Consider the following 25,713-nt stretch of genomic DNA (forward strand, 5'->3'; position numbering starts at 1 on the left):
TTCATTAGAGCTGATGTACTTCTTATTATACTGTTAAAGTATTTTACAGAAGCAAACTTGATCATGCTTGGTTGGGTGGCACTGGCTACATAAGCAACCAGAACCTAGTATACAGGCTTGCTGTCTTGGCATGAAGGTCATCAAACTCTCTTAGGACACGTTGGTTTTAGATAAGACCTTTGTTTATGACGGAAATCTCAAGGCGTCAGCATAGGCAGGGATGGGCAAAAAATACATTGAAATGTATTTTAAAATTACGTATCAAATACCCTAATTTGAAGTGTATCAAACTACACTACAAAATACAACAACCATGCCTTGTAAAATACTGTAATTTTTGAAAATACTAAATATATTTAGTATATATTCATCACTGACTGTTAATTAGACAGTGTTTGAGAGCAATAATTTTTCTCTGCCAACGAGACATGCCATAAATCTGCAGTCAACAGATCAACTGCTGACCTGCCTACATTTCATAACCGAAATACTGTATCATTCTCATCACAACTCTCATACCCCTCCCCCACTACCACCGAGCACGCTGTGATTGACAGTCAGATCTCACACAGCCCTGGATCAGAACAATTGGGAGTGGTGGATTTTTGCAAAACAGATAACAGGCTCTTGGTGGAGGTAGAAGTGCAGGTTTTTTTCTTAAACCGGCTGATTTATGTTCTGTCGGAGCATACTGTCAGTTTCAGTGAAAAGGATCAAAAACATCTTGCCGACTTGCAGCTTTAAGGGACATGACATTTTCATGCTATTGCTTTAGGTCAGGCGTCGGCAAGCTCTTGAAAGGGCCCCTTTTTACCAGTCTAGGGCTGCAAAGATATCGGAACATCTCCATCTTTATTAGCCTCAGGTATATGACATATTCGCCATACTCTGCATATGCTGTATTGTACAGTATAATATTTCCACCAACTGTTAATGTTTTGCGACAACTTGTACGGCTACATGAAATATTTTATAACTCTAATTTCCATTTTTAGAGAAAGCCAAAGAGCCACTAGAGAGGAGCTAAAGGGCCGCTGCTTTAGGTGATACATTGAGCAACGTGTTGAGCAATGTAGCAGGGCAACCACATAACCAGTTCCATGAGTTCCGATTGAATGATCATGTTAATTTGCCTATTGGCGATTAGGGACATGCCAGAACAACAAGGAACATTGCAGCAACATCGCCTGGGAGGGCACACACATCACAGTCAAAGTTCTTCCCGAACCAGGCAAACTTGTTGTAAGTGTGAGTGAGCACGTAACCATGTGGTTGAGTTTGTGGGTTGGGGTGAGAATGTGTATTATGTGTGTGTGTGTGTGTGTGTGTGTGTGTGTGTGTGTGTGTGTGTGTGTGTGTGTGTGTGTGTGTGTGTGTGTGTGTGTGTGTGAGTGTGTGTGTGTGTGTGTGTGTGTGTGTGTGTGTGTGTGTGTGTGTGTGTGTGTGTGTGTGTGTGACCAACATTGCTACTCATCTTGCACTGGATCATCTGAATCACAATATTCTGATCACAAGTCTGAGCAAGTTTGTCAGCACCAGTCAGTAGGCCTACATTCATTTTTATGTCAGCACATCACCAAAAGGCCTATTGGTTTTACAAAATGATTTGCAGTTTAACATTACAACTTACAAAATGCTATTTTGTATTTGAAATACGCACTTTTAATACATGTCTCATAAATAGACCTACTGCCCATCCCCGGCCCTACTCAATATTTCTGATAGAAGGCCTGCTACTGTGGCCTATAACTGGTCTAACACACTTCTAAGAAAAGTTAACTTGGGCCTACTTCCTTTTAGGCTATCAGTCCAGATAATGGGATATAAGGCAAAGCCCAGGAAACGTCATATTCATATCAGGGAGGTGTCTCTAGCTTACTTGATGATCATAACAACATGATAAGATTTTTAAAAAGTCCTTGCTGAAACAGACCTCGAGGGTGGAGTAGGCCTAGATATGACTAAATCTGCCTATTGATAAGCTGAGAAGTGCAGATAGGTTGACGTTTTGCTGATAACTCATGAAGTAGGCATGTATTAGAATGTTAATTAATTTAAAATAAATATAAAATATGTTGTTTTCGCTGAATCCACCGATATATGTTATTCCGTGGCTGATACATGTTTTAATCGCAGCGTTCTTCTGCGCATGTGTTAACTCAGGACGTACTGACGTCCTCTGTTGTGTAGCCTTGTAGCTAGCTGGATAGTTGTTTGTAGCTGGTCCATTCCGACAGAGCTCTAGTGTGGGCTAAGTGGTTCCGTTTATTTTAATAAAGCTACAATAACGTTATAATTGTCACGATGGCTGGAACTGTAGCGCGCAGAGCTGTTGACTACCTGAAGAGCAAAGAATTCAGAGATTATTTGACGAGGTAGGTTAATCATTGTCGTCTGTCAGCCAAGGTGATAGCTTGCTGTGCTAACCTAGGCTGCAAACTGAAGTTAGCTCGCCGGGTAGCGTTGGCTGTTTGATCGCTACTTTGAGCAAAATGCATAAAGTTATATGTGGTGTTTGACAAAAACACAATTGGGAAGTTTATCCTCCATAACTTTTTGTAATCAATGTCTGGTTTTCTGCCTCTGTTAACGCGGAGACCGCATCAACATTGCATGATCTTAACCTTATATCTGAAGGGCAATATGCTAGCTTATGCTAACGTCATCCTGCTGGCTAGATTTGTTGTCATTTTAACGGATGTGTCCATGCCTATGTTGATGAATACCATCTTGCTCTATTATTTTCCCAAGCCCTTGGCAAAACGTCAGATACACGCGTGTCAGATCTGTGTTCCACATATGTACATATGATCATTGGCTAATCATGGTCTTTTATTTTCAATGAACCGGCATCCCTCTCTGCAAACCCACATCCTCATTAAGCACGGTAAGTAGACTTGTCATACCAAATTTACGTTAGAGGGTTTGAGTATCTCTTGTGTGAATAGTCCGTTTATTTTTTTGCTTGAATTTGTGAGATTTTCTGTAGATGTTTATGCTTGTTTACTTGTCTTCCTGTGATATAGCATTTCTGGGGTCCAGTGGCTAACTGGGGTCTACCCATCGCTGCTATTTCTGACATGAAGAAAAGTCCTGAGATTATCAGCGGGAGAATGACATTTGGTAAAATCATAGCTTTCCTTCTTTCTTATCATATCTTCTTTTCCCATTGTTTGCTCTGAGATAATAAAAACAGACCGTGTCTGATCGCATAACATGGACTGATAACGTGCATTATCTATTATAGTGAAGACTTGTGTGTCTGAACATCAAGGTTATCTGATAAGCAAGCACCTTTTGTATGTGTTTCAGCTCTGACGTGCTACTCCCTCCTCTTCATGAGATTTGCTTACAAAGTACAGCCAAGGAATTGGCTGCTCTTTGCCTGTCATTTAACCAATGAGACAGCCCAACTAATTCAAGGAAGTCGGCTGATCAAATACAAGTGAGTACTCAGCACTGTTATGTAAATGCTAAATGTTTGGACTTTAAATAAACTTATAATTTGCCTAATGTCGAATCCAAGCAAGCTAGTGCTTGCCTAGCATTCATGTCTCCATGGGGTTTCCTGTGGCGATTGGCCTGCAAAGTTTGCTCTCTGTGTGGTGGACCCAGGCTAGGACCATGGTGGAATTTGTGATAGAATACAGTCAGTCACAACAAAGTTGGTGACCTTTGGACAGTGAAAAATCCAACAGAAAGACACTGTGGTTATGACCTTGTACAAAGACGGTCACAGTTCAGCAAGTTTCAGCAAGCCTATGAGTAAGTTGTGGAACATTTGTGTGGGACTTGACGCAGTCAAGGGTGATCCACATTGTCATTTACCCAACAGACTTCTCTCTCTCTCTGCTCTTTGAGGTGTGAGATTAAGCAGTTTGAAATGTGCACAGGTTTTGCATGGAAAAGTGTAACACTGCTCTCATGTCAGAGGTATATGGCTATTTCAGCATGTGCAGGAGATCGATCAAATAAGTGATTTACTGTAGCAGTACAGAGTAAAAGAAACAGGTCAGCATATGTAAACTAAAGAATTGACCTGTCAGTCGAGCTAGTTATTGATGGTGAGGCCCTTAGATGGTCTTTGCTTTCAAAACATGACTGAGCTGGAATGTATACAGGTGCATCTCAGAAAGGTAGAATATAGTGGAAAGTCAAGTCAAGTCAAGTCAAGTTTATTTATATAGCGCATTTCATACACAGAGGTCATTCAATGTGCTTTACATAAACAAAAACCAAACAGTAATAGCAGATAAAAGCATAGATGAGCAAAGAGGAATCATAATAATAATAATAGTAATAATGATAAAATAAAAAAAATAAAATAAATAAAAAGAAAGCAATAAAGAATAAAAATTAACATAAAATACATAAGGTGGAATAAAAAGAAGACAGGTCTGTTTTTAACAGATAGACTTTGCCAGAGTCTAATTTAGCAAACCAGTGATAGTGATCCTTCTCAAACACCCAGAGCTGTTGCCACTCTTTGGAGATTCGTTGACGTAGGCCCATCTGTGTGCGCACACAATATTTCCTTTCTTACTGGGGAGACCTTAATGTCCAGGGCCGATAGCTCAGCCGTCCCTGACGCTGACTACCACCCAACAAAAACTATCCCCAAACGGGGGCCCTACTCATCTGAATCTCCCTTTGCCCAACCAGGGGCAGAACGTAGTACTTAAAAGGAAAAAAAACAGTACTACTCACCATGAGTGCAATTCTCCGGCATGTTGAGGGATCACACACATCAGGTTTCAATTTCCAAAACAAAATAAAAACTTATAAGGAAAGCATAACATCATTTAAAAATAAAGATTTATAAAGAAAGCATAAAAGACTCAAGGTGAAATAATTAAGACATTTAGCAGAAAGCATCTGAGAACAATTTTGTCTTAAGTCTAGATTTAAAACTGGCTGCAGTTGGGGCCTTTTTAATGTCATCTGGAAGTTGGTTCCAAAGCTGAGCTGCATAGCAGCTAAAAGCTGCTTCACCATGTTTAGTTCTAACAGCGGGTTTTACTAACAGGTTTTTCTCCTGAGACCTGAGAGGACGAGAAGGTGTGTACTGCTGAAACATGTCTGATAGGTATTTAGGTCCTGCTCCATTTACTGATTTATAAACAAGCAGTAGTGCTTTAAAGTCAATTCTGTGACTTACTGGAAGCCAGTGCAGAGATTTGAGAATTGGAGTAATGTGCTCAGTTCTTTTTGTTTTTGTGAGAACCCTAGCTGCTGCATTTTGAATCACCTGAAGCTGTTTGATAGTCTTTTTAGGAAGGCCTGTGAACAGTCCATTGCAGTAATCAACCCTGCTAGAGATAAATGCATGAATGAGTTTTTCTAAATCATGTTTTGACATTAGCCCTCTCAGTTTGGCAATATTTTTGAGGTGGTAAAAAGCTGATTTAGTTATCATTTTCATGTGGCTGTTGAAATTTAGATCACTGTCGATTAATACACCAAGATTTTTAACAGTATCCTTTGCTTTCAATCCTTTTGTGTCAAGGAGAGTGGCAACCTTAAGTCTTTCCTCCTTTTTACCAAATACAATGACTTCAGTTTTTTCTTTGTTCAGCTGAAGAAAATTTTGAGACATCCAAGTGTTGATTTGTTCTATACACTGACACAGAGAATCAAGGGGACCATAGTCGTTAGGAGACAGAGCTAAGTAGATTTGTGTGTCATCTGCATAGCTATGATATGAAATCAAATTATTTTGGATGATTTGTCCAAGTGGGAGCATATAGAGGTTGAATAATAGTGGCCCCAAGATCGACCCCTGGGGAACACCACAGGTCAAGGACGTTGGTGTTGAGGTACAGTTGCCGATGGCAACAAAGAAGCTCCTCTGTTGTAGATATGATTTGAGCCAGTTGGTAACTATGCCTGTAAATCCAACCCAGTGTTCTAGTCTGTGTAGTAAAATATTGTGGTCAACAGTGTCAAATGCTGCACTAAGGTCCAATAGCACTAGGACTGATGTTTTACCAGAATCTGTGTTGAGACGTATGTCATTGAAAACCTTAATGAGAGCTGTTTCAGTGCTGTGATTTGCCCGAAAACCAGACTGAAAGTAATCAAAATACCCATTTGACGTTAAGAAGGTTGTTAGTTGATTAAAGACTACTTTTTCAATAATTTTGCCAATAAAAGGTAGATTTGATATGGGCCTGTAATTGTTTAGCTTGGAGGCATCTAGGTTATTCTTCTTGAGCAGTGGCTTTACAACAGCTGTTTTCAGGGACTTAGGAAAAGTGCCAGACAGCAGTGATGCATTTACAATGTGAAGGACATCTGCGGCTATAAGGTGAAAAACAGTTTTGAAGAAATTTGTAGGCAGGGTGTCTAAGACACACGTGGAGGAGCTGAGAATCTGTACTGTTTTTTCAAGTGTTTCGTAGTCTATCAAATTGAACTCTGACATCAAGTTAAGTTTCCCTCTATTTGTAGCTGGAAGTTCCAGGTGTTGAATGAGTAATTTAGCAGATATATTGAGTCTGATTTTGTCAATCTTACCTTTAAAAAAAGATGAAAACTCATTGCATTTATTAGTTGAGAGAAGTTCGGGTGCTAATTGTGAGGGAGGATTAGTTAACTTCTCTACAGTGGAAAATAAAACACGAGTGTTATTTGAACTTCTACTGATGATGTTAGAAAAGAATGATTGTCTTGCTTTGCATATTTCGGAGTTATATGTGCGGAGCATCTCTTTATGGATTTCATAGTGGATCTGAAGTTTGCATTTACGCCATTTTCTTTCAGTCTTCCTACACTCTCTTTTTAGGAGTTTAACCGCAGGAATCTGCTTCCATGGTGCTTTCTGTTTCTCCTTAACTTTCTTGAATTTTAATGGAGCAATGTCATCCATAATACTTGCCATTTTTGCATTAAAGTGATCCAGTAAGTCTTCTACGGAGTCTGACAGATTACTTGACACCTGTGAGAGTGCTTGCTCAAAAAGAACACTTGTCTGTTCATTTATGACTCTCCTTTTCACCAACATAGATCTGTTCTGACTGTGTGGAGACATAGACACATCAAAAAACACGCAGAAATGATCGGATAACGCCAGGTCTTTAACAGCTGTAGAAACATTGAGACCCTTTGTGATAACGAGGTCGAGTGTATGGCCTTGAGAGTGTGTTGGCTCCTGTATATGCTGTGTTAGAGAGAAAGTATCGATTAGTGCAATGAATTCCTTGGCATAATTGTTTTCAGGATTATCCACATGCAGGTTTAGATCCCCTGATATGATAAGACAGTCAAACTCTATGCAAATGACTGATAGCAGTTCACCTAGCTCTTCAAGAAAGACTTTAGCTGAATGTCTTGGAGGCCTGTAAATAGTCAGTAGTAAAATCTGAGGAGAAGACTTAATGCTTGCACATAGATATTCAAATGAAGTAAATTCACCAAATGATGACTGATTGCACTGAAAGGATGCCTTGAAAATTGTCGCTATCCCCCCTCCTCTTTTATTTGCTCTGGTAGCACTGGTAGCAAAAAAGGTTCATTCACTAGATATATTCCTTCTATTCATTCATATATTCTGGATTCATTATACATAAAGTGAAATATGTCAAGCCAGCAGTGCACCTCAGTAGTGAGGCAGATTACACACATGCTGTCCATCTGGTGAACAGCTATGTGCCTGGACTCACATAGGTGATCTCAGCCATTCATTTCTAATGGCTGGCCTGGGAATATCACAGGTGTTCTTAAGTTAAATAAAACACCCACAATGTTATCAAAATGGTCCAAATGTGTTGTGTGTGTGTTTAGGTGCCCTGTCTGAACAACATTATGGAGCCTCACAATACGCAAACTTAACAATAAGTTTGAGAGAAATAAATGTATTTCTGTGTTATACATGGTTTTCTGTGTTATAAATGGTTTAATTTGTGTGTTAAGAATGGTTTAATGTAATATTTGTGTTATAAATGGTTTAATGTAATATTTTGAGATATTGGATCTTTGATTTCTTTGAGTTGTAATCATCAAGGTTAAAGCAACAAAAGACTTGGAATATTTCAGTTTATGTGTAATAAATCTAGAATACTTGAAAGTTTAAATTTTTAAAAGTCAATTATGGAAAAAAATGAACTTCTCCCACAACAGTCTTATTTTTTGAGATGCACCTGTATGACTATAGTCTCTGCAGATTTTAAGTGGTTCACAGAGTGTTAAACCTCTGATTTCTTTTCACTGAGTCTTTCACTTCACCATCAGATTACAGTAGATAGGATCATGTCTCATGTCTCATGTCACTTTTTTCTTGTTTAATTATTAGGCTATGAACTCACATAGACGCAATAGTGTATAGCACCTCTGTAGTATTGTTGATGTAAGGGATAACGGCCGACGAGGTGACCGGTTCGATGGAAATAATGGCTAGGTGGAGGTCTAGAACTCCGGCGACGTGCGAAGCACGGAGACGGAGTTACCTCCGCCGTGCCATTATTTCCATCGAACCGGTCGACCTCGAAGGCCGTTATCCCGCTTATCTCCCGTTTGTATTCATAACCTGTATATTTAGAACATAGTTTTATTCCACCGTTGCGTCCGTTAACATCGCTAAAACTGTCTTGACTGTGGGACTACTTTCCGCCACATATCAACTTTCTACTTGCAGGACAAAACTGCCGTTACTAGTTCTAAATGGATGGTTGCTATGGCCAAAAGCCAGTCGTTAGTTCTAAATGGCTGGTTGCTATGGCCAAAAGCCAGTCGTTAGTTCTATCTCTGCCGTTGTCAAGCGGGCATTTCCCAGGATTCTGATTAACTTTAACTTTGAAAGATCGCTACTTTTATAGCCTACATGGCATCCAACTAGCTACAATCCACCTCCGTCATATGCTACAATGTTACTATGGTTCTGCACGTCTGTATTTCAGCTTGGATGCAACGTGACAGTTCATTTAAACTTCGCAACGAGTTTGGCGAATTAATATTCAAGTGTGATACGGGAACTACTTCGAAGGTAGCAGGTTATACGAAGTTAATGGCCACCCCATTAGCCAATCAGAGAAGAGAATTCCATTGTTGAGGGAGATAAGTGACGATAATCAGCAACTCATTCTATTTTTGTTTGGAAATTCCACCTTTGTAATGAATTTCATAAATTCAATAATCCATAAATCCTCTGTACCCGTGCGGGTTACTCCAAGTCCCTGTTTCAGGGTTTTCGCCTACAATATTGAAAGCAGTATGCCAATGCTCCATAGGCTTGCTCTCTAAATCATAGCTCTTTATATGGAGCATGCTGTACTGTAACTGAGAAGAGCCGCATCAGACTGTGCTGAGCTAAGTCGAGCAAAAATAGCTTCTCCATATCCCTGCACGTTCACACCTCTGTCATGTTGACCCAGGTTTTAACGGCTCATGCCTACATGTTGTTATTGAGGCTGCAGTGGATTTTTATTTTAATCAAATGCCTTGGTTAATCCATGTTGCATAGTAACATAATCTGTGTTAGTAATAGAGAGCAATAACAGATGTTTAATGATTGCTGCGTCAAAGTCAGCAACATTGTCAAGTCAGCAAGATGCATGTGGTGTTTATTGCCCTCAGGTCAGTAAGGCAAGTACAGGTTCATTTTAAAAAACAACCCCTGCACTACAGGGTCAGATGGGATCTGCAAGACACATGGACATTGTTTTAAGTGGGCCATTGGCTAACCTATCTGTGTTCTATCTGCTCAAGCAAATACAGAATAAATAGCATTAAGTGCTATTGCGCTCTTCTGTGAGTTATGAAGCATTATAGAGTTTTGCTCCGAAACCCATCTTAAAACCAAAGGAAATGGTTGTATTTTCTTTTTAAAAATACAGCATCTAATACGCCTTTTGCGATCATTGTCACTTACCATCGTTTCTCTCTCTCCCCCACCCCTACAGCATGGAAAAGAAGCTGGCCAAGTAATGGACTTCAGGAGGAACTCACCTTGCACAGCGGGTTCACAGCAATGGGCTCATTTTTCTCCTTCTTGTTCTGCCCATGTGGTAGCAGTTATTTAACAATGAACTAATCAATGTAGATAGTAACTGCCTCTGGACCAGATCTGTTCCGCAGAGCAGCTATCCAGGCAAAGCGCCAACTCCTTGAATCTTATGAATAAATTGTATTTCTTTTGTCAAAGTTATTACGCACAAATTATGAAATGGGTGGAATGTACATATGCCTTGTTTGACAACTTTTAAACAACTGGTACAGAAACGTTTCTGTTTTTTAAAAAAGGTCTGCCATTATGATAAATACATACCATATATTCTTCTTATTTTAATTTGGAGTAATTTATTTCAAATGATAATATGGCCATCACCGAACAGACACAATAAACACTGTATTAAAGGGAAAGAGGTTGTGTGACTTTGTACGTTTCTAAAAGCCTATTATGCTAACGTGAAAGGCCTGAATGTTCCTAATGGTTATGATCTCTCTCACCAGATATTTTACTCTCAGTAGGATCATATTGCTTTATCACTGCAGCTGCTTTGATGTGTTCTTTGTTCAGTCTTATCTGTTTCGGATTATTTCCATAAAAAAATCTCCACTCTTTCCCGTGACTGTGATAAGTTCCAGACAATAAAGACAAACTTTGATCACTGTAATATAAAGGCTTTTAATGAAGAGGATTTCTGTAGGTCTACTGCTCCCATGGTGGATGTGGTTCCTTTTAGTACTGCACTATATTGTGACATTGTATTCTGTTCAGAAGCTACTGCAGATGTGATTTTTACAAGTGATTGTTTTGACTCCTAAAAAGGTAATTCACTCTATTGTCATTTGAACTATATTTGGTTTTAAAACAATAACTACCTGTAAACACAAATATAAACATCTCAAATACACAAAGACTGTTCAGTTGAGATGATCATCAGGTTATCGGATATTTACAATATTTATTTTACATATCGAAATACATCACTAAATAAGCAATACATTGACAGAGTTTCATTTCACTCAGTTAAAGTGCAATATATCAAGTACCGGTAGAATATTTCCAGTTTTAAAATTTGTGTAAACCAAGCCGTCTTTGTGCAAAATCTCACAAGTCATCACTGGTGAATGTAAGACCATGTGCCATCTGGTTTTCCAGAATGAGCTCCTCTTCATCCTCCTGCATTCAAAATAGACAATGAAACATTTTAAGTTACAAGTTATTTGGTCCATACCAAAAACAAATCCATGTCACTAAGATGAAAATCATCGTAGGAATGTATTGTTTTGTTATTGGTGGTCTTGCAGTGTAGAAGTAGAACTATAAACAGATTCATTGGGTTTTGGGGTTTCATAGATTCATATTCATGTTGGGGTTTACATTCACAGGCCAGAAAGAGGTGAGCTCAACTCTGAACACGGATGTGTTTCGGCCTATGCCGTCTTCAGCATCTTGAAGACGGCATAGGCCAAAGCTTGTGACGTTCTGTTAATGTTACTTACATTGTCGTGCTCTTTGTAATCTTTCTCACTGCCTCTGTACGACACCATATGGATAAGCGTGTACACTCTGCAAAGAAGAACAGCCAATTACAACAGCAAAATCTTAAGACTTCAAAAGGTACTCTAAGTTTAGGAATAGAGTAGCTCTGCCCTCTTTGTTAAATAAAGATCAGCACAGTTTTTAATTTGATGATATCAAAGCAGTCTTTGTTAAAACAAATTGAATTGAACTATTTACTACAGGTCCTAGTGTTCTGTGTGCTTAATATTTAAGTAGAAGTATTTTTATATTAGGTCATGTCATTACAGAATGGGTTACGTTTTGGTTTAGTAGCGTTATATCATGTTGACTACACAGTCTTTATTATTAGTGACATGAATAAACTGTAGTGATAACAGTATAGAATGAAATCATGCAGTATTTCAAACACATACCGGTGATAAAGCATGGCAAGGAACTGAACAAGTAGAAGAACAGCAAAGGACAGCAGAAACATCAGACTCAGGGGCTCAACCGACATGTACTCTCCCGTCGGGGTGCCATTAACGGGATCAATCTTTGGGATCTTTATGCTGATGACGTCAGTGCCGATGGCTTGCAGGAAGAAGGTTGCGACTACCCACAAAAGGTTCAGCATGAAGTACAAAAACACAGCCTGGAGGGACAGGATGAAAGTGTTGCATAAATGTGAAGGAGGTTTTGGAAGTGAATGTACAGTACATTGTCCTCATCTGAGATATAGTTAACAATTTTACCTTGTTACGCAGAGACTTCAATTCTCGAGTCACCTCTTCCTGATGAGCTTTGTCATCAACAATGGGAGCCAGATATCTCTCAAGCAGTTTGTTCCAGAAATCCTTTTCATCCTAGATCACATAGGTTCACATGATAGCCGACTATTGAGTATTGAGTAGTGATTTCAGTAGTAGATCATGTGAAGCACAGAGTAAGATGGTAAAATGTAAAATGTAAAATGTAAAATGTTAGGGACAGTCGGCCTAGAGCTCAAGTCCTGAGCTGTTTCCCAAAGTTAAGGACTTGAATTTTATTCACAACCCATTTAGACACTAGGGTTTGGAATCATAGCAGAGTAGGCTACAGTGTACAATTATGTATATTGTCTTTTTTTGCCGACGTTTTGTTTTCAAAAGATTTTGATTGAAATTGATTTTTATCACTGATGATTCATTGTAAATGTCAAGCCAAAACAAAACAAAAAAAAAAGACAAACCTCGTCCATCTTCACAACCTGGGGTGCAAGAAGAGTTTTTTCGATGGCTCGTTTCACCCTTCTGTCCAGCCTTTCCATGCGGTTGGTCTTGAGGATTCTTCGGGCTGCCTCGTTCAGGGCGTACTGCAGCTCTTCCAGCTGGCTCTCTGTGAGCACGTCCTCTGGGCCCACTCTGCTGTTCAGTTCGACGTTCACCACGTCAGTGAGGTTCATCACCAGGTCCTCACACACGTCGTCCTGATTCTTGTTCCGCAGCGTGTAGCGTATCTGCGCCTGCAAGTTCCTTTTCAGGTTGGCATAGGTCAGCTTCTTCAAGAACTCTATCTTCACAGGGTCAACCCAGTCTGTAGGATAAGGGGGAGGGAATATGATGGTAAGTATTAGAACGTTTTAGATGAGATTGTTATCAGTGATGAACATGTGCGCCTCTTTTATCAGTGCAGTTGAAGTGTGGAATAAATTGGCCTACAGAGATAGATAGACATACTGTATCTATCATACATACAGTATATCATATACATCAGATGAACTTCTTACCAGTTTCAGGTTTAACTACAAGATCATCTCTTTCGTCCAAAAGAGGATCATCACGGTCTTCATCATCATAATCATAGTTATCATCATCATCATTGTCATCATCATCATCATCATCCATTTTCCTTGCACTTGCACTGCTTCTTGAACTGTCACTAAAACAAAACCAGTGAACAGAAGATCAGACGCCTTATTCACATATAAAAGTCACGGCATAGGTAAAAACAACAAAGCCATTGTTTGGGAAATCCACAGTAGAAAGTAATTCGCACATCACTAATCCACAGTGAAATCAAATGACACCAGGAGTCAAGCATCAAGAGCGTGTACTGTACCTTCTTTCAAATGCGGAATCAGGATCAACAGGGTCTACATGGTCTCCTCCAGTGGTTTTTACCGCTCTGCTATTGGTCATCATTAGCTCGATTTCGTCCCGAGCCGTGAGCCTCTGTGGCACGGTCACTCCATCGACCGCGTCCACCACCGGAATTGCCACCGCTCCGGCCTGAGTAGGCTGAGTGCCTTGGCCCACGGTGACGGCGACGGCGTTCTGCATCTGCTGGAGGAGGAGACTCTCCGTCTCCTGCGTCACCTGGCACTTCATGTCCCAGCAGCACATCTTGCAGGTGCGGTCGCACAGGATGCCCACCTGTTTCTCCTTCTCCTTGCCTCCCTTGCTGGTCTCGCGGGTGCCCCAGGACACGTTGTTCATGTTCACCAGGGAGTAGATGGTGAGCAGCAGGTAGCCACTGGGAATGCAGATGAAGTACATGAGCCCGTAGATGATCATGGTGAACTCCTGCGGGTGGAGGATAGCCGTGACCAGATACATGATCGCCATGCCCACCAAGAAAAGACCGGTGGGGGTGATGAAGGTTCCCTGTGTCACCATGTCACCTGAAAATAATTGACATCAGCAATTTAAACACCACCAAAAGTAGTGGTAGCGAAGCAAAGTTCTGGAGTAACCATGGAAGCAGAATAAAGAATTTTACACAATACAAAAGGCTATAAAAAGGCATAATTGTAAATACACTAAATAAAACAAATGGCAAATGATTAGGGAAGAAAACAGTAGCAGTGTCAGATAAGAGAGAGGACACTGGATATGTTTTTGACTTTCACAGGCTGCTTATTTCAGTAGTAAAGGACAGTTCCATATTATTTTAGGAGTGGTTTGAATCAAATGTTGAGATGGAATTCCATGACTGTGGGTTCTTAATGATCAGCTTCAGGATTTCCTTTTTTATATGATCAAACCTTTTTCTTGGTAATGAAATAAATATCATTGGCCTTGACTCATCTCTTTCATTGCTAAAATGATGTACAGTATCACAATCAGAACCAGGACTCTAACCAAGGGAACATGTTACTCATATCCAGTATACTGTATAACATCTCACCAGACTACCATCAAAAATGTGGCTGCCCCACTATACACACCAATGATGGAGAAGAAGGAAGCTGTCATCAGGAAGGCATACAGAACGCTTAGAATCGCTGCAATTGTAATCTGGAAGTTTGCCTTGGTCAAGAAGCAAATGATGAGGTAGATGACAGGGGGTACGGAAGCTATGAGGATAGATGTGGTGCCTGTGATTTTAAACACAAACTGGAAAGCACCTGTGAATAAATGTCAAAACATTCTGTCAAACATCTCAAAAGGTTGTTCACTCTGAGAGACCATCTTTTAATCTGTAAAGGCAATCAGGATGCACTTTGACCAGGACAATCCATCCTGAAAGCATGCATCCAGTGCGTGATTTTACCACACTATCCATGACAGTGAAATAACTTTACAGAACAATATATGGCATACCTTTACAGCAACAATAGTAATACAACTCCTCATTCAAACTGGAGTGGGAGTGACCCTTCTTTACTTCCTAAACTGTTGTCATAGGCACAGTATGGCCTTTGGCCCTCTCGATACATCACTAGGCCCCTGAATCTTTCTGGATCCACCTAGTCTGGGCATATCTTACACGCTTGCATACACCCACCTGCTACCATCAAAGTGACAGAGGCCGGCCCGAGGATGGAGGATCCCACTGTGAAAATCTGGTAGAAGATGTAGATCATGGAGATGGAGGTGTTCCTCTTGACCGTCTCCCTCCCACTGTGGAGCAGGTCCAGGGTGTTGGCCAGGGTTGAGGGCCCCCAGCGGCGTCTCTGGTTGTAGAACTCCTTGAACTCCTCGGGGGAGTTGGTGTAGGCGTCTGACGCGGCGTTGTACTCGACACGCCAGCCCTGCTGCAGTAGTAGAGTGCACAGCCAGCGGTCCTCACCTGTATGGAGTGAGCACAATGCTTTTAAGATGGTTTGTAGATCTAGTATCCCTGTATGGAGTGAGCACAGTGCTTTAAGATGGTTTGTAGATCTAGTATCCCAGTATGGAGTGAGCACAGTGCTTTTAAGATGGTTTGTAGATCTAGTATCCCTGTATGGAGTGAGCACAGTGCTTTAAGATGGTTTGTAGATCTATAATCCTCTGATTTACGCTTAAATCTATGGTTTTTAGCAGGCACATTTGTCCAAAGTAACTTCTGTAAACATTACAGTATCTTATCATTAAAATAAGTTTAAAGTAAAGTCATATAGCCTACATCAAAAATAATTCTAATAATAGTAATATACTCAATCATTTAATGGAATAATATCAATAATAAGTCAGAATAATAACAATAACTTTTTAACAATAATATGCAATAATGTTAAAAAATTCAAATTAATTAGTTAGAAACAAGGTACCTGTAAACAGATGAGTGAAGCAAAAGCATGCCTTTTAGTTAGTGAAATTACCTTGGTCATATTGAACATACTCTGAGGCCCTGGTTGATTTAGTTGTGTATCTTTTCAGTACGTTGTCATCCATCAGTGCAGAACCCCTGAATAAACTGAAACACCCAGGACTACAGAGGACAGATCCAAAGACGTGCTCAGCAGTCTTCTGCAACCAATGGCCGACTGCGTATTCAAACTTCTGATACCACACCATTGGACCTGTGTAAAATGTGTATGACCAGAGGTTCAGGTTTAGGTGGAGGGTACGTTCAAACATTCGTATACAGTATATACATATAAATACGTATATGTGCTGTAGGTAAGGTGGCAGGCACTTTTCTTACAAAATATGTTAAAAATATATATACATACTTACAGTACATGCACACATCCTTTTAATTTGTGGTTCCTCAGTGGTAAAACTAACTAGCCTTGGTATATTTAAAAATTGTTCTAAAAGTCACATTTAAAACAGCGTCTAATTACTGTAGTTCATTGGTGTCTGATATTAGCTCATTTATTTGAGGCATGAATAATCATTGTCGTTGTTATTTGTTGTTTCTACTTTAAAGGTCAACCATTTTACCCCTTTCTCCACAAATTTTAAATAATTTCTTGAGATCTTAAAGAAACATCCGGTCAAAATCTTCTCCTGAATGAAGAAGCACCCCAACACCGTTTTCAACAAATGTGAACTAAACACACACACACAGGTGCTATCCCACATACCCAAACACATTTGTGAAAGCACCGAAAAAGTGTCAGTTTCATAAAATGTTACCTAAATGATGCAGAAATGATACTTAACATTGTTTTACAAGTTGAATCGTTCTTATCAAGTATGGTTCCTTACCCATTCCCGTGGGATGAATTCGCCCACAGGCAGCACCGACACAGTCATACATGCGGAGACGGTCAACCAGCAAGACCACAGCTTGAGGCTGGAAGTCAGTATCTCCATCCAGTGCCAAGATGAATGTGTTGTCATCATTGATGTATCTTCTTTTACTGTCATTGTCAATATTTGGCAGGTGGAAGCTTTCTCCATCTATCGAGATGAGACTGGCACGGCAGATATCCTGCCTCTGTCAGGACAAAAGTCCAGTCATGTCACACATTATGCCCACTTGCATTTCAAAATTGCTTTTGGAATAAATAATGGGGGTAATAATAGGAATGTTCAAAAAAGCCACCTACTTTTATCTTTGGAGGATTTTTTGCATTGTAGCCTTTCCATCCAAGGAGATAGTAAAGGTACATTATCTACAGGTAGGTGAAATAAAGTTTCAAACATACACAGTTAGTTAAATCGTATCAATCTTAACAAAATGTATTTATTTAAATAAATCAGACTTAAATAAGTGGAAAATTAAATCTTACCTGTGACCATCTTTTTTTGTTGCGGATCAGTTTTTTATCTTTCAGGTGAACATACAACATATTTCCCTCTGGCATGACAAAAACCAGTCGTCCGCCATATGGAGCTTCAATAATTGACACTTCATCTGGTTCTTTATTTGTAAATACCCTGAAGGTGACAAATATGATTAGGCTCTGACATTTTTCCATCACTGGCACATAAAAAAAAAAACTGTTTGTTGTAATCAAATGTTTACCTGTACACTTCCATGACAACATGGATGAGATCATTTACATAGGAATTGACCAATCTTTTGTCCTCTTCCTCATCTGTCATAAAGGCGTCATCAACGAATATGTGGCACTCAAAGTCAAAGCAGTCATTATGCTCCTCTTTTGGATCACCTCTGTATCTGTCCAACCTACAAGCAACTTAGGGTTATTGGACAGTTACAGATAGATAGTGTGCTTACTGACGAGGTCCTTCAGGTCAGTAATAATCAGAAGCTTGATCCTACCTGAACATCGATGTGAGAATTTTGAGCATTTCTTCGTAGTTTTCATGCCACATGGTTGCACAGAGGTAAATCACACAGCCCTCCACCTCATCCTTTTTACTGAAAAGAGAGACATTGTAAAGATGTGAAAATGGTCATGTGGGTTTTAATAGAGTGAAAGTATCTGAATGGTCAAGGGCCAAAGCTTTCACCTCTCCGTGGCACTTGATTTAACAACTTTCATTTTCGTGTTGAGCAGCATGGACTGGTCAATGAATGCGGATTCGTAGAGACGACGGACAAATAACTGTGAGGTTCTTTCAATCCTCTGGACCTTGATTTTCCATACATAATGTGTTGCTGTGAGCAGCCCCAGCCACATGCACACCCCTTCCAGAGCAAGCATGGCAAATGGCCATGTTCTATACGGGTTATTCAGGGAAGTCCGACAAATGCTCCTGCACACTTCTATCAATACATCCGTTTTGTTTTGATTTGCGGCCAGGACTGCTGGCAGGCTGTCGCAAAGTCCTTGGAACCCATTCACCTCAGACATGCCTTCTGTGATTGTGCCGGCTCTGGCAAAGAAGAGGACGAGGCCGAGAAACAGGGTGGCCGGCCCGGTGAGGATGACGGGAAGGGCGAAGCTCATTCTCACGGCGTGGACTTTACAGGCCACCACTCCGAACCAGTGGCATAGAGCTGAGCAAATGACCTGCAGGGCAAAGATACTGAGGCCCTGGTCCCTCATCTGGCCAGGGAGGTTAGAATAGAACTCCCACGTAATCTTTCGGTCTTGACTGGTCTTGTCTGCTATGAAGCAGTAGTACACAGCCCACACCCCCACGGTGACTCCCATCCTCAACAGGCTGGAGAGGATAGACACCATGTCTCTGAAAGTGTCTAATGCGGCGATCTTGTCTTCGATGATGTTGCTGGCTTGAATTGGATTCTCCCACCAGTTCAACGACACCAGGAGAGACGCGAATATGCCAACGGCGACATACACGTAGCTCTCCGTCGCGTGGACCGGCATCTTCGAGGTGACACGTACGTAGTTGTCCAAGCAGACGAGTGCGTAGCCGGTCAAGGTGAGGAGCAGCGAACAAATGGGGTAGATGATTTTCCAGCTCTTTTTCTGGAGGCGAAACACGACCTGGAGTATGGAGGACACAAAGCCAATACTGCCGGTGATGAAGAGACTGGTGAGGATGTCAAAGTGGGGCATCACGATCAGCACAAGGATTGCAGTTCCAAGGGCCACCAGGCTCTCTAGCAGACAAATCTGGAAGGGAAATCAAGCACACACACACACACACACACACACACACACACACACACACACATTGTTGTTGTTGTCATTATTGTTGTTGTACATAACTAAATAAAATTCAAAAGTTAGAAAGTAGTGCACATCCAACTTATATCTATATGCTGGACAGAAAGTAAATGAGACAAATTCAAATGAAAAGAGTCAACAAATTGCTCCCAAAATCATTTCATTTACCAACACATGTGACATTCCAGGCCCTAACCTTTCAGCAAACATGATAGAGGGAGGAGGATCATGGTAATGTCTCATGTGGTGGTAAAATGAGTCAAATACTGTAAGTTTGGGAGAAGCATCTGTCTACTGTCTACAGTATTCATCTCAAAATAATAAAAGCAAATCTTGAAAAGTACTGCAGTGGCCGGTAACATATTTCATACATGTGACATAGCAGATCACATACAAATATCTGATAGCTTCTACAGTGTTATCTTTTGATGAAGTGCTATGTTTGACTGTGTTGATTGACTCACAATGCCCAGTGTCTTCATGTCTGGGGCGCTCGAACTCTTGAAACAACATTTCCAGAGGGACTTCAGGAAGACAAGAAAGTTTGGTACTATCAGGCAGAACATCATTAGGAGCATGTAGTACTGTTTTTCTTGGGCGGATCCATTTGCAGATGGACTTGCCAGTGTGCTCAGAATCAGCAGAGAGCCCTGAAATTTCACAGAAAGTACAACAAATATTCAGTCGACTGACCAACCACTCAACCTACGACTAGAAGTGTTTATAGAGTATTATACACGATGTAGTGAACAGAGACATTTAAAATATGTTTTAGTAAAGTAGTTATATATATAGGCTAGTTTTCTGAAGCATGACCCCCAACCACCTACTCACTCAACACACACACACACACACACACAGACTATAGACCCACACACACACACACACACTGTTAGCACTGCAGGGTCAAGGCCATGGCCTGTCAGCTCTGTACACACACACGCACGCACGCTCGCAGGCACGCACGCACGCACGCACACACACACACACACATAATTAATTTGGCATACATATCCACGTGAACACATGAATGATTCTTAAGTGACAGGCCCTTCCCGGTAGCAATCAAGGAGGAGGATAACTGAAACACCTGTAGCCAAGGTGCAAAGTGCAACTGAAATAATTACCAACTCAATATGTGGCCATGGAGATGGCACACAACAATCAAAAAAATAAATCATCTCACTTTGCCTACAGGCAGTAAATGTGTCTGACACAGATATTCGATATGACTTCTTATCTATATGAATCATGATCATGTTACCACACCCCTATGTTACATTTCGCCTGATTTTCTTTTGTAAAGACAGTAAATAATTAGTCACATCATCATTGGTGGACAGTTTCAAGTTGAATGTGTAAACAACTGATCATTTTTACCGTTTAACATTATTATTATTGTTGTTGTTGTTGTTAAACAGCTTACCTTGCTGAGGACTGCTGTTGTCAGGACCATAAGGCCAACAAAAATTGCCACTAGATATTGCAACAATTGAAAACATCTTCTCTTCTCTTCCTTTTCAGCACCAATGGGATTCAGTTGAAAGGGATCCCATGTGTCCCTGCACAGAGTGACAGACAGGCTATGGTCTCAGATTTTCATGACAATAATGTTAAAATCCTTGGTGTTCTCCATAATGTATGACATTAGTTGTTGGATTGAGGTCAATTGATGAGCTCAGTATAACTTTCAAACAGGATATATTTTTCAACGAAAATTAATAAATAAAATTCAGTTGGGAAAAGGCTTTGGTGAAAAGTGAATCATGGTTACTCCTAAAATATTTAGGAATTCAATATCCTATATATGATACTGTTGATTATATTCATCATTTTAATTGTATGATTCCAATTTCACGGTAGTTCAGAAAGATCAGTAAGCTAACTTTAATGAACCCCGATGCATAGCTAGCGACAGCAAAGTGTAGGCAAGTCACCCTATTTTGGCGGCCATCTTGGAATTCATAAGTAAGGGATAATCAACGACGCGCCGTGCGTTTTATAGGAAAATAATGCACGTTCGAAGTGGTAATAAGGTCCCGACGCCGCTCTACACTTCGATAAGTGCATTATTTTCCTATAAAAAAATTAATATTCAGGTGTGATAAACCTCAAAAATAGGAACTATATAGCCGTGAGGTATATTGAAAAATAATGCACGTTCCAAATAGCGCATCAGTGGAATCTGTGTTTAAATCTGAAAAATCTGAATTGAACTATATAAATACCCACCCCCCCCCCCCTACTAAAATAAGGCTAAAAATGGCATAAGTAAAAAGGCTAAAAATGGCATATGTCATATGGCAATATTATAACACTCTTGACCTAGTAGGCCTATGATCGCACATATTCAATTATTAGTGACTGATTGAAGGAGTCATTTTAACTAGCCAAGATACAGATTTCTGAAAAAAGAATTTAAAAATAAGTGACAGAGGATACCCGAATAGTCTAAAATCAACAATAAGTGTCATGTTCCTATCCACAGTGACAATGTTCTTTGGTGTGCACACATCCTACTGTACTGTATACCAGACCATTCTTCAAAATTCATTTTTTTAAAAAGGTTAATGTTGCTTTAAAAGAACTGACTCCCACATACAATGTCTCCTCAGGTTAATGATAACTCCATACACCATACTTTGAACTGTAATGCCACCTGCTAGTCCGGCTGTAGTGAACGATGTCAAGAAAAACCTCCTAACATTTGATTTAGACATTGATTGTATCCTGACACTCCATAGAATAAGCCTAAACATTTACAGTAGCCCCTCAATCAAGTGGATCGGGGAAAAATCAATGATTTTTTTGTTGTTGTTGTTCCCAAACAACCCGCCTGTAACTTTGGTGCTCATAACATTAGCTCAAAAACTTGACTTTATTATTTGAAATGTTATAAATTGAAAATGTTCCTACCTGTGTCTTCCTTCCCTCTTATGTCCTCTGTGTCTCAAATCCTCCATGTCGGTGAACACAGGCACAGTACGTGCACCGATTGTTAAATAAACTAATTCACTGTTAGTGTGTGCTTAAATCACAGGTGGAGATTTATCTCTGAACTTTCGTCCCTCCTTTCCTTTTTTACTGTGCCTTTCTCATAAAACAGGTTCAAGGATCATGTAGACAACACTTCGGAATATGGCTTGATTGCGTCTTATCACCAGTTTATTGAAGATATACAGAATGAGGAAGAATGGTGCTCACGAATACTGTGGTACAATTGTTAGTTAGTAATAAAGATCCAGTCTTAAGTTAGGAGAACCAATAAGGAAAATGAGACATGTCGTACAATCAAAAGATGTTTCAAGGTGAGAGGGTTTGAGTTTATTAACATTTCCAGTTAACATGGAACATTCAACATCTGACGAGCAAGTGTCTCTTTATGTAAATGACAATAAAAAAAAACACACTGTTGTCTGATCAGCCAAATTACATGCATACTGGATAAAGATACAAACGACAAAGGCAATGTAATCTGAAAAAGGGCATGGAATTTCCTACATGTGACGTGAGTCATTCATTGGTCCTATCCTAACAAGAGCACTTTGACCTTTGTTTGCATACCACACCCAAACATAGAAACTGATGCTTTAGCTCACCACATATAAACTGGCTCGTCACACGTTCATTAGGTCAATAACATCATGTACAACTCAATCACAAAGTTAATTTTGCAGAGCATTTCATGCATTTACCTGTGGTACTCTCCCATTATTGAAAGAAAATGCCTTTTGTAGATTAGGCTGATAAACTGTAATTTCCCCTTGGGGATGAATAAAGTATATCTACAGTATCTATCTATCTAAAAAGTATGCTTCTCATAAAGTAGTTAAATGAAATCTGTAAACAATATACAATTGTAACATTTGAAAAAAAGTATCCCTGCATTAATCAAGTCAGTTATAAAGTAGAGCAGTGCTAAAGTGCTAGAACAGTACGGTGATGTGATTATCATCTTAACAAATCAATGAATTTGGAAACAAAAACAATGGACACCAATAGAAAACAAATCAACAGCTAATCATGGTTTACCTCAGATACCTGCATACAATGCAGGCGATACATTTAGATATATATAATAGTCATGTATATAGCACTTATCAAGGATAGAGCACAAAGTGGTTTACATATAAATAAGAAAAACAACAATAGTAACTAGAAAATGTAATTCCATGGAAGGAATTACCATTGCATGTAAATGCAAAAAGGTTACTCACATCATTGTATTAGGCCTATAGTTAAAAAGACAACTTGGCTACATACTTGGAAAGTCACATTTAAAAAGTGATATGAAAATGCATCATAATTGTGGATATAGGCTATTTTGGAAAATAACTCTTCATTTATTAGAATTTAAAAGACTGAAATGAAGTTGCCAACTTCAAACGAGTTGCAAGAGCTGACACTTTAGTAGCCTACAGTGAAACGACTGGTAGGATAGCTTATAGCCTTCATATCTAGGCTACACTAATGCAGGTTAAAAGTAGGCATGGAATACGGAATACAATCTCATTCTCAAACAACGCCAATCAACGATGATGCAGCAACAGGTAGGATATCTAGCAAATGTAACGTTAGCTTACAGTAGGATATTTTATGTAGGCTCCACATTTTACAGGATGAGCTAGTATGTTCTTCGAAGTGTGTTCAGGTGCGTGATGGTCCTAATAGAAATGTACAATAAGCTTAGGTTTTTAATTTGTGAATGATACCGAAAGCTTTAAATGATTGCCTGGCTTAAGTCCCTATAGCTGAAACGACTGGTTTGCTAAACCCTGTTCGCCTTGCAGCCTACGCCGACGTTAAACGTTAGCCTGGAACAATTTTGGTTGTCGTTAGCTAAATACAGTGTTTACATTGACGTTAGGTTAGATTGTCTTTAGCTGTTGATAACGTGAGAGCAACCCGGTTAGGCTACTGTAACGATATAAACAAATCAAGTAAGGAATAGCCTAACAGGAGACAAGACGACAACGTCCTGGATTACAGTGGCATGGTAGAATGTTTTCACAGCTGTAGACGTAACGTAACATTCACGTTTAGCCTGGTTTAGCGCAGCGGTGATGGCATGGCTTTGGATCAGACTCGAGATCCTTGATTACTGACAGCTGAGCACTGACGTAACAATTAGTCTTTGCCGCCAAAGGGTCTCAATGTAAACTCTATGGGAATTTTAAACTCTTTTATCGTAAATATCTCAAAAAGTATAAAGTTCACAAATGTGAAAAAATAATAGAACAAATCTCAGTTTCAAGACCTTTGTATGAGTGCTTGAATGACGTCAAACGGTTCAGTGGTTTTAGAGCCTTTGATCGTTGATTTTGGTCGGAAGAATAATAAGAAGAAGAACAGTGATAACAGTACATTGCATTTACATGCAATGTAATAATAACAATCAACAAAATAATACAAAAATAAAGGGTAAACTTCCAAAGACAAGAGTAAACTCAATGTAAGAAAGGAAAAAATATTGCATCCATAACAAAAACAAAACAAAAATGACAACAATAATAACAATAATAAACTAGAAAAGCATTTCCTGAAGGAAATACCAGTGCATGGAAAGTCATTGCAAGGATTATGCTAGGGTACTTAAAGTGATTACTAAGGTGTTGCTAGGCTAAATAAAGTGGTTACTATTCTATAAAAAGTGGTTACTAGGTTGGTTGCTAGGGAAATCATGTTGGTTGCTAGGGAAATCAAATTGGTTGCTAAGGTGGTTGCCAGGGTGTCATTATGGAAGTGGTTGCTAGGTTGTTACTAAGTAATTATAGTGGTTGCTTTGCTATAAAAAGTGTTATTTTAATATAGTTTTAAAAGTTATTGAGATTGGAAGAAATAGAGAGAGTGATAGAGAAAGTGAGAGGAAGTGAAGAAAAAGAAGTGAAAGAAAGTGGATGACAAGTGAGCTATACAGTTCAATGGAGAGACACACAGAGAAGAAGTTCCATTGAAGTTGCTGAAGTCAGTGAGAGAACACTGGCAAAGTTGATTCCATTCTATTTCTTTAAAAGCTAATTATGATGTCACAAAGCCAATGTTAAGTCTATGGCAAAATTAAGTTTAGTTTTTATTTCATATCTCAAAAAGTAAAAGTCATAGAAATATGAAAAATAATAGACTGAAAATTTGATGCAAGAGCTACGTGACAAAGTTTGAACCAAGTTCCTACGATAAGCGGTTTGAGTCAAATTAGGGCCTGGAAGAATAATAATAAAAATAAAAATAAAAAGAAAAAACGAAGGAATATCAATACAGTGCATTTCCATGCACTGTAATTAGATGACAGAAAATTAGCAGAGACAAAGGAAGACAATTGCACAAAATGGGTCTTGAGACTAGGTTTAGGGGTTAGAGGGTTATTTATATAGTCAAATGTCAAATCATGTAATGTCTAAAATGTATCCTAAAACTCACTGGCAACCAATGTAGATTGTGTGTGTGTGTATGTGTGTGTGTATGTGTGTGTGTGTGTGTGTGTGTGTGTGTTCAGATATATATAGTATATATATATATATATATATAT

The 25,713-nt window shown here is 39.5% G+C and overlaps 2 protein-coding genes across 2 annotated transcripts; one reads left to right on the forward strand and one right to left on the reverse strand.

Moving 5' to 3' along the window:
- Nucleotides 1-2,165: 2,165 nt before the first annotated feature.
- On the forward strand, nt 2,166-10,356 carry mpc1 (mitochondrial pyruvate carrier 1). Its single transcript, XM_062519088.1, is given in 4 exon segments — nt 2,166-2,379; nt 3,027-3,123; nt 3,313-3,445; nt 9,897-10,356. Coding segments are annotated over 4 exon segments (330 nt in total). The 5' UTR covers nt 2,166-2,304; the 3' UTR covers nt 9,922-10,356.
- Nucleotides 10,357-10,617: 261 nt separating this feature from the next.
- Nucleotides 10,618-22,150, reverse strand: chs1 (chitin synthase 1). Its single transcript, XM_062519086.1, has 19 exons — nt 22,104-22,150; nt 20,614-20,749; nt 19,652-19,837; nt 18,061-19,133; nt 17,870-17,968; nt 17,609-17,773; nt 17,373-17,520; nt 17,190-17,255; nt 16,846-17,077; nt 16,011-16,211; nt 15,212-15,496; nt 14,652-14,831; nt 13,544-14,105; nt 13,212-13,357; nt 12,675-13,018; nt 12,199-12,309; nt 11,878-12,098; nt 11,443-11,509; nt 10,618-11,119 (listed from the first exon to the last, which is right to left on the reverse strand). The coding sequence occupies exons 1-19, from the start codon at nt 22,148-22,150 to the stop codon at nt 11,048-11,050; spliced, it is 4,341 nt and encodes a 1,446-aa protein (XP_062375070.1). The 3' UTR covers nt 10,618-11,047.
- Nucleotides 22,151-25,713: the final 3,563 nt, after the last annotated feature.

Source organism: Sardina pilchardus, chromosome 18 (genome assembly GCF_963854185.1).
Source record: "Sardina pilchardus chromosome 18, fSarPil1.1, whole genome shotgun sequence".
Classification (NCBI taxonomy): Eukaryota; Metazoa; Chordata; class Actinopteri; order Clupeiformes; family Clupeidae; genus Sardina; species Sardina pilchardus.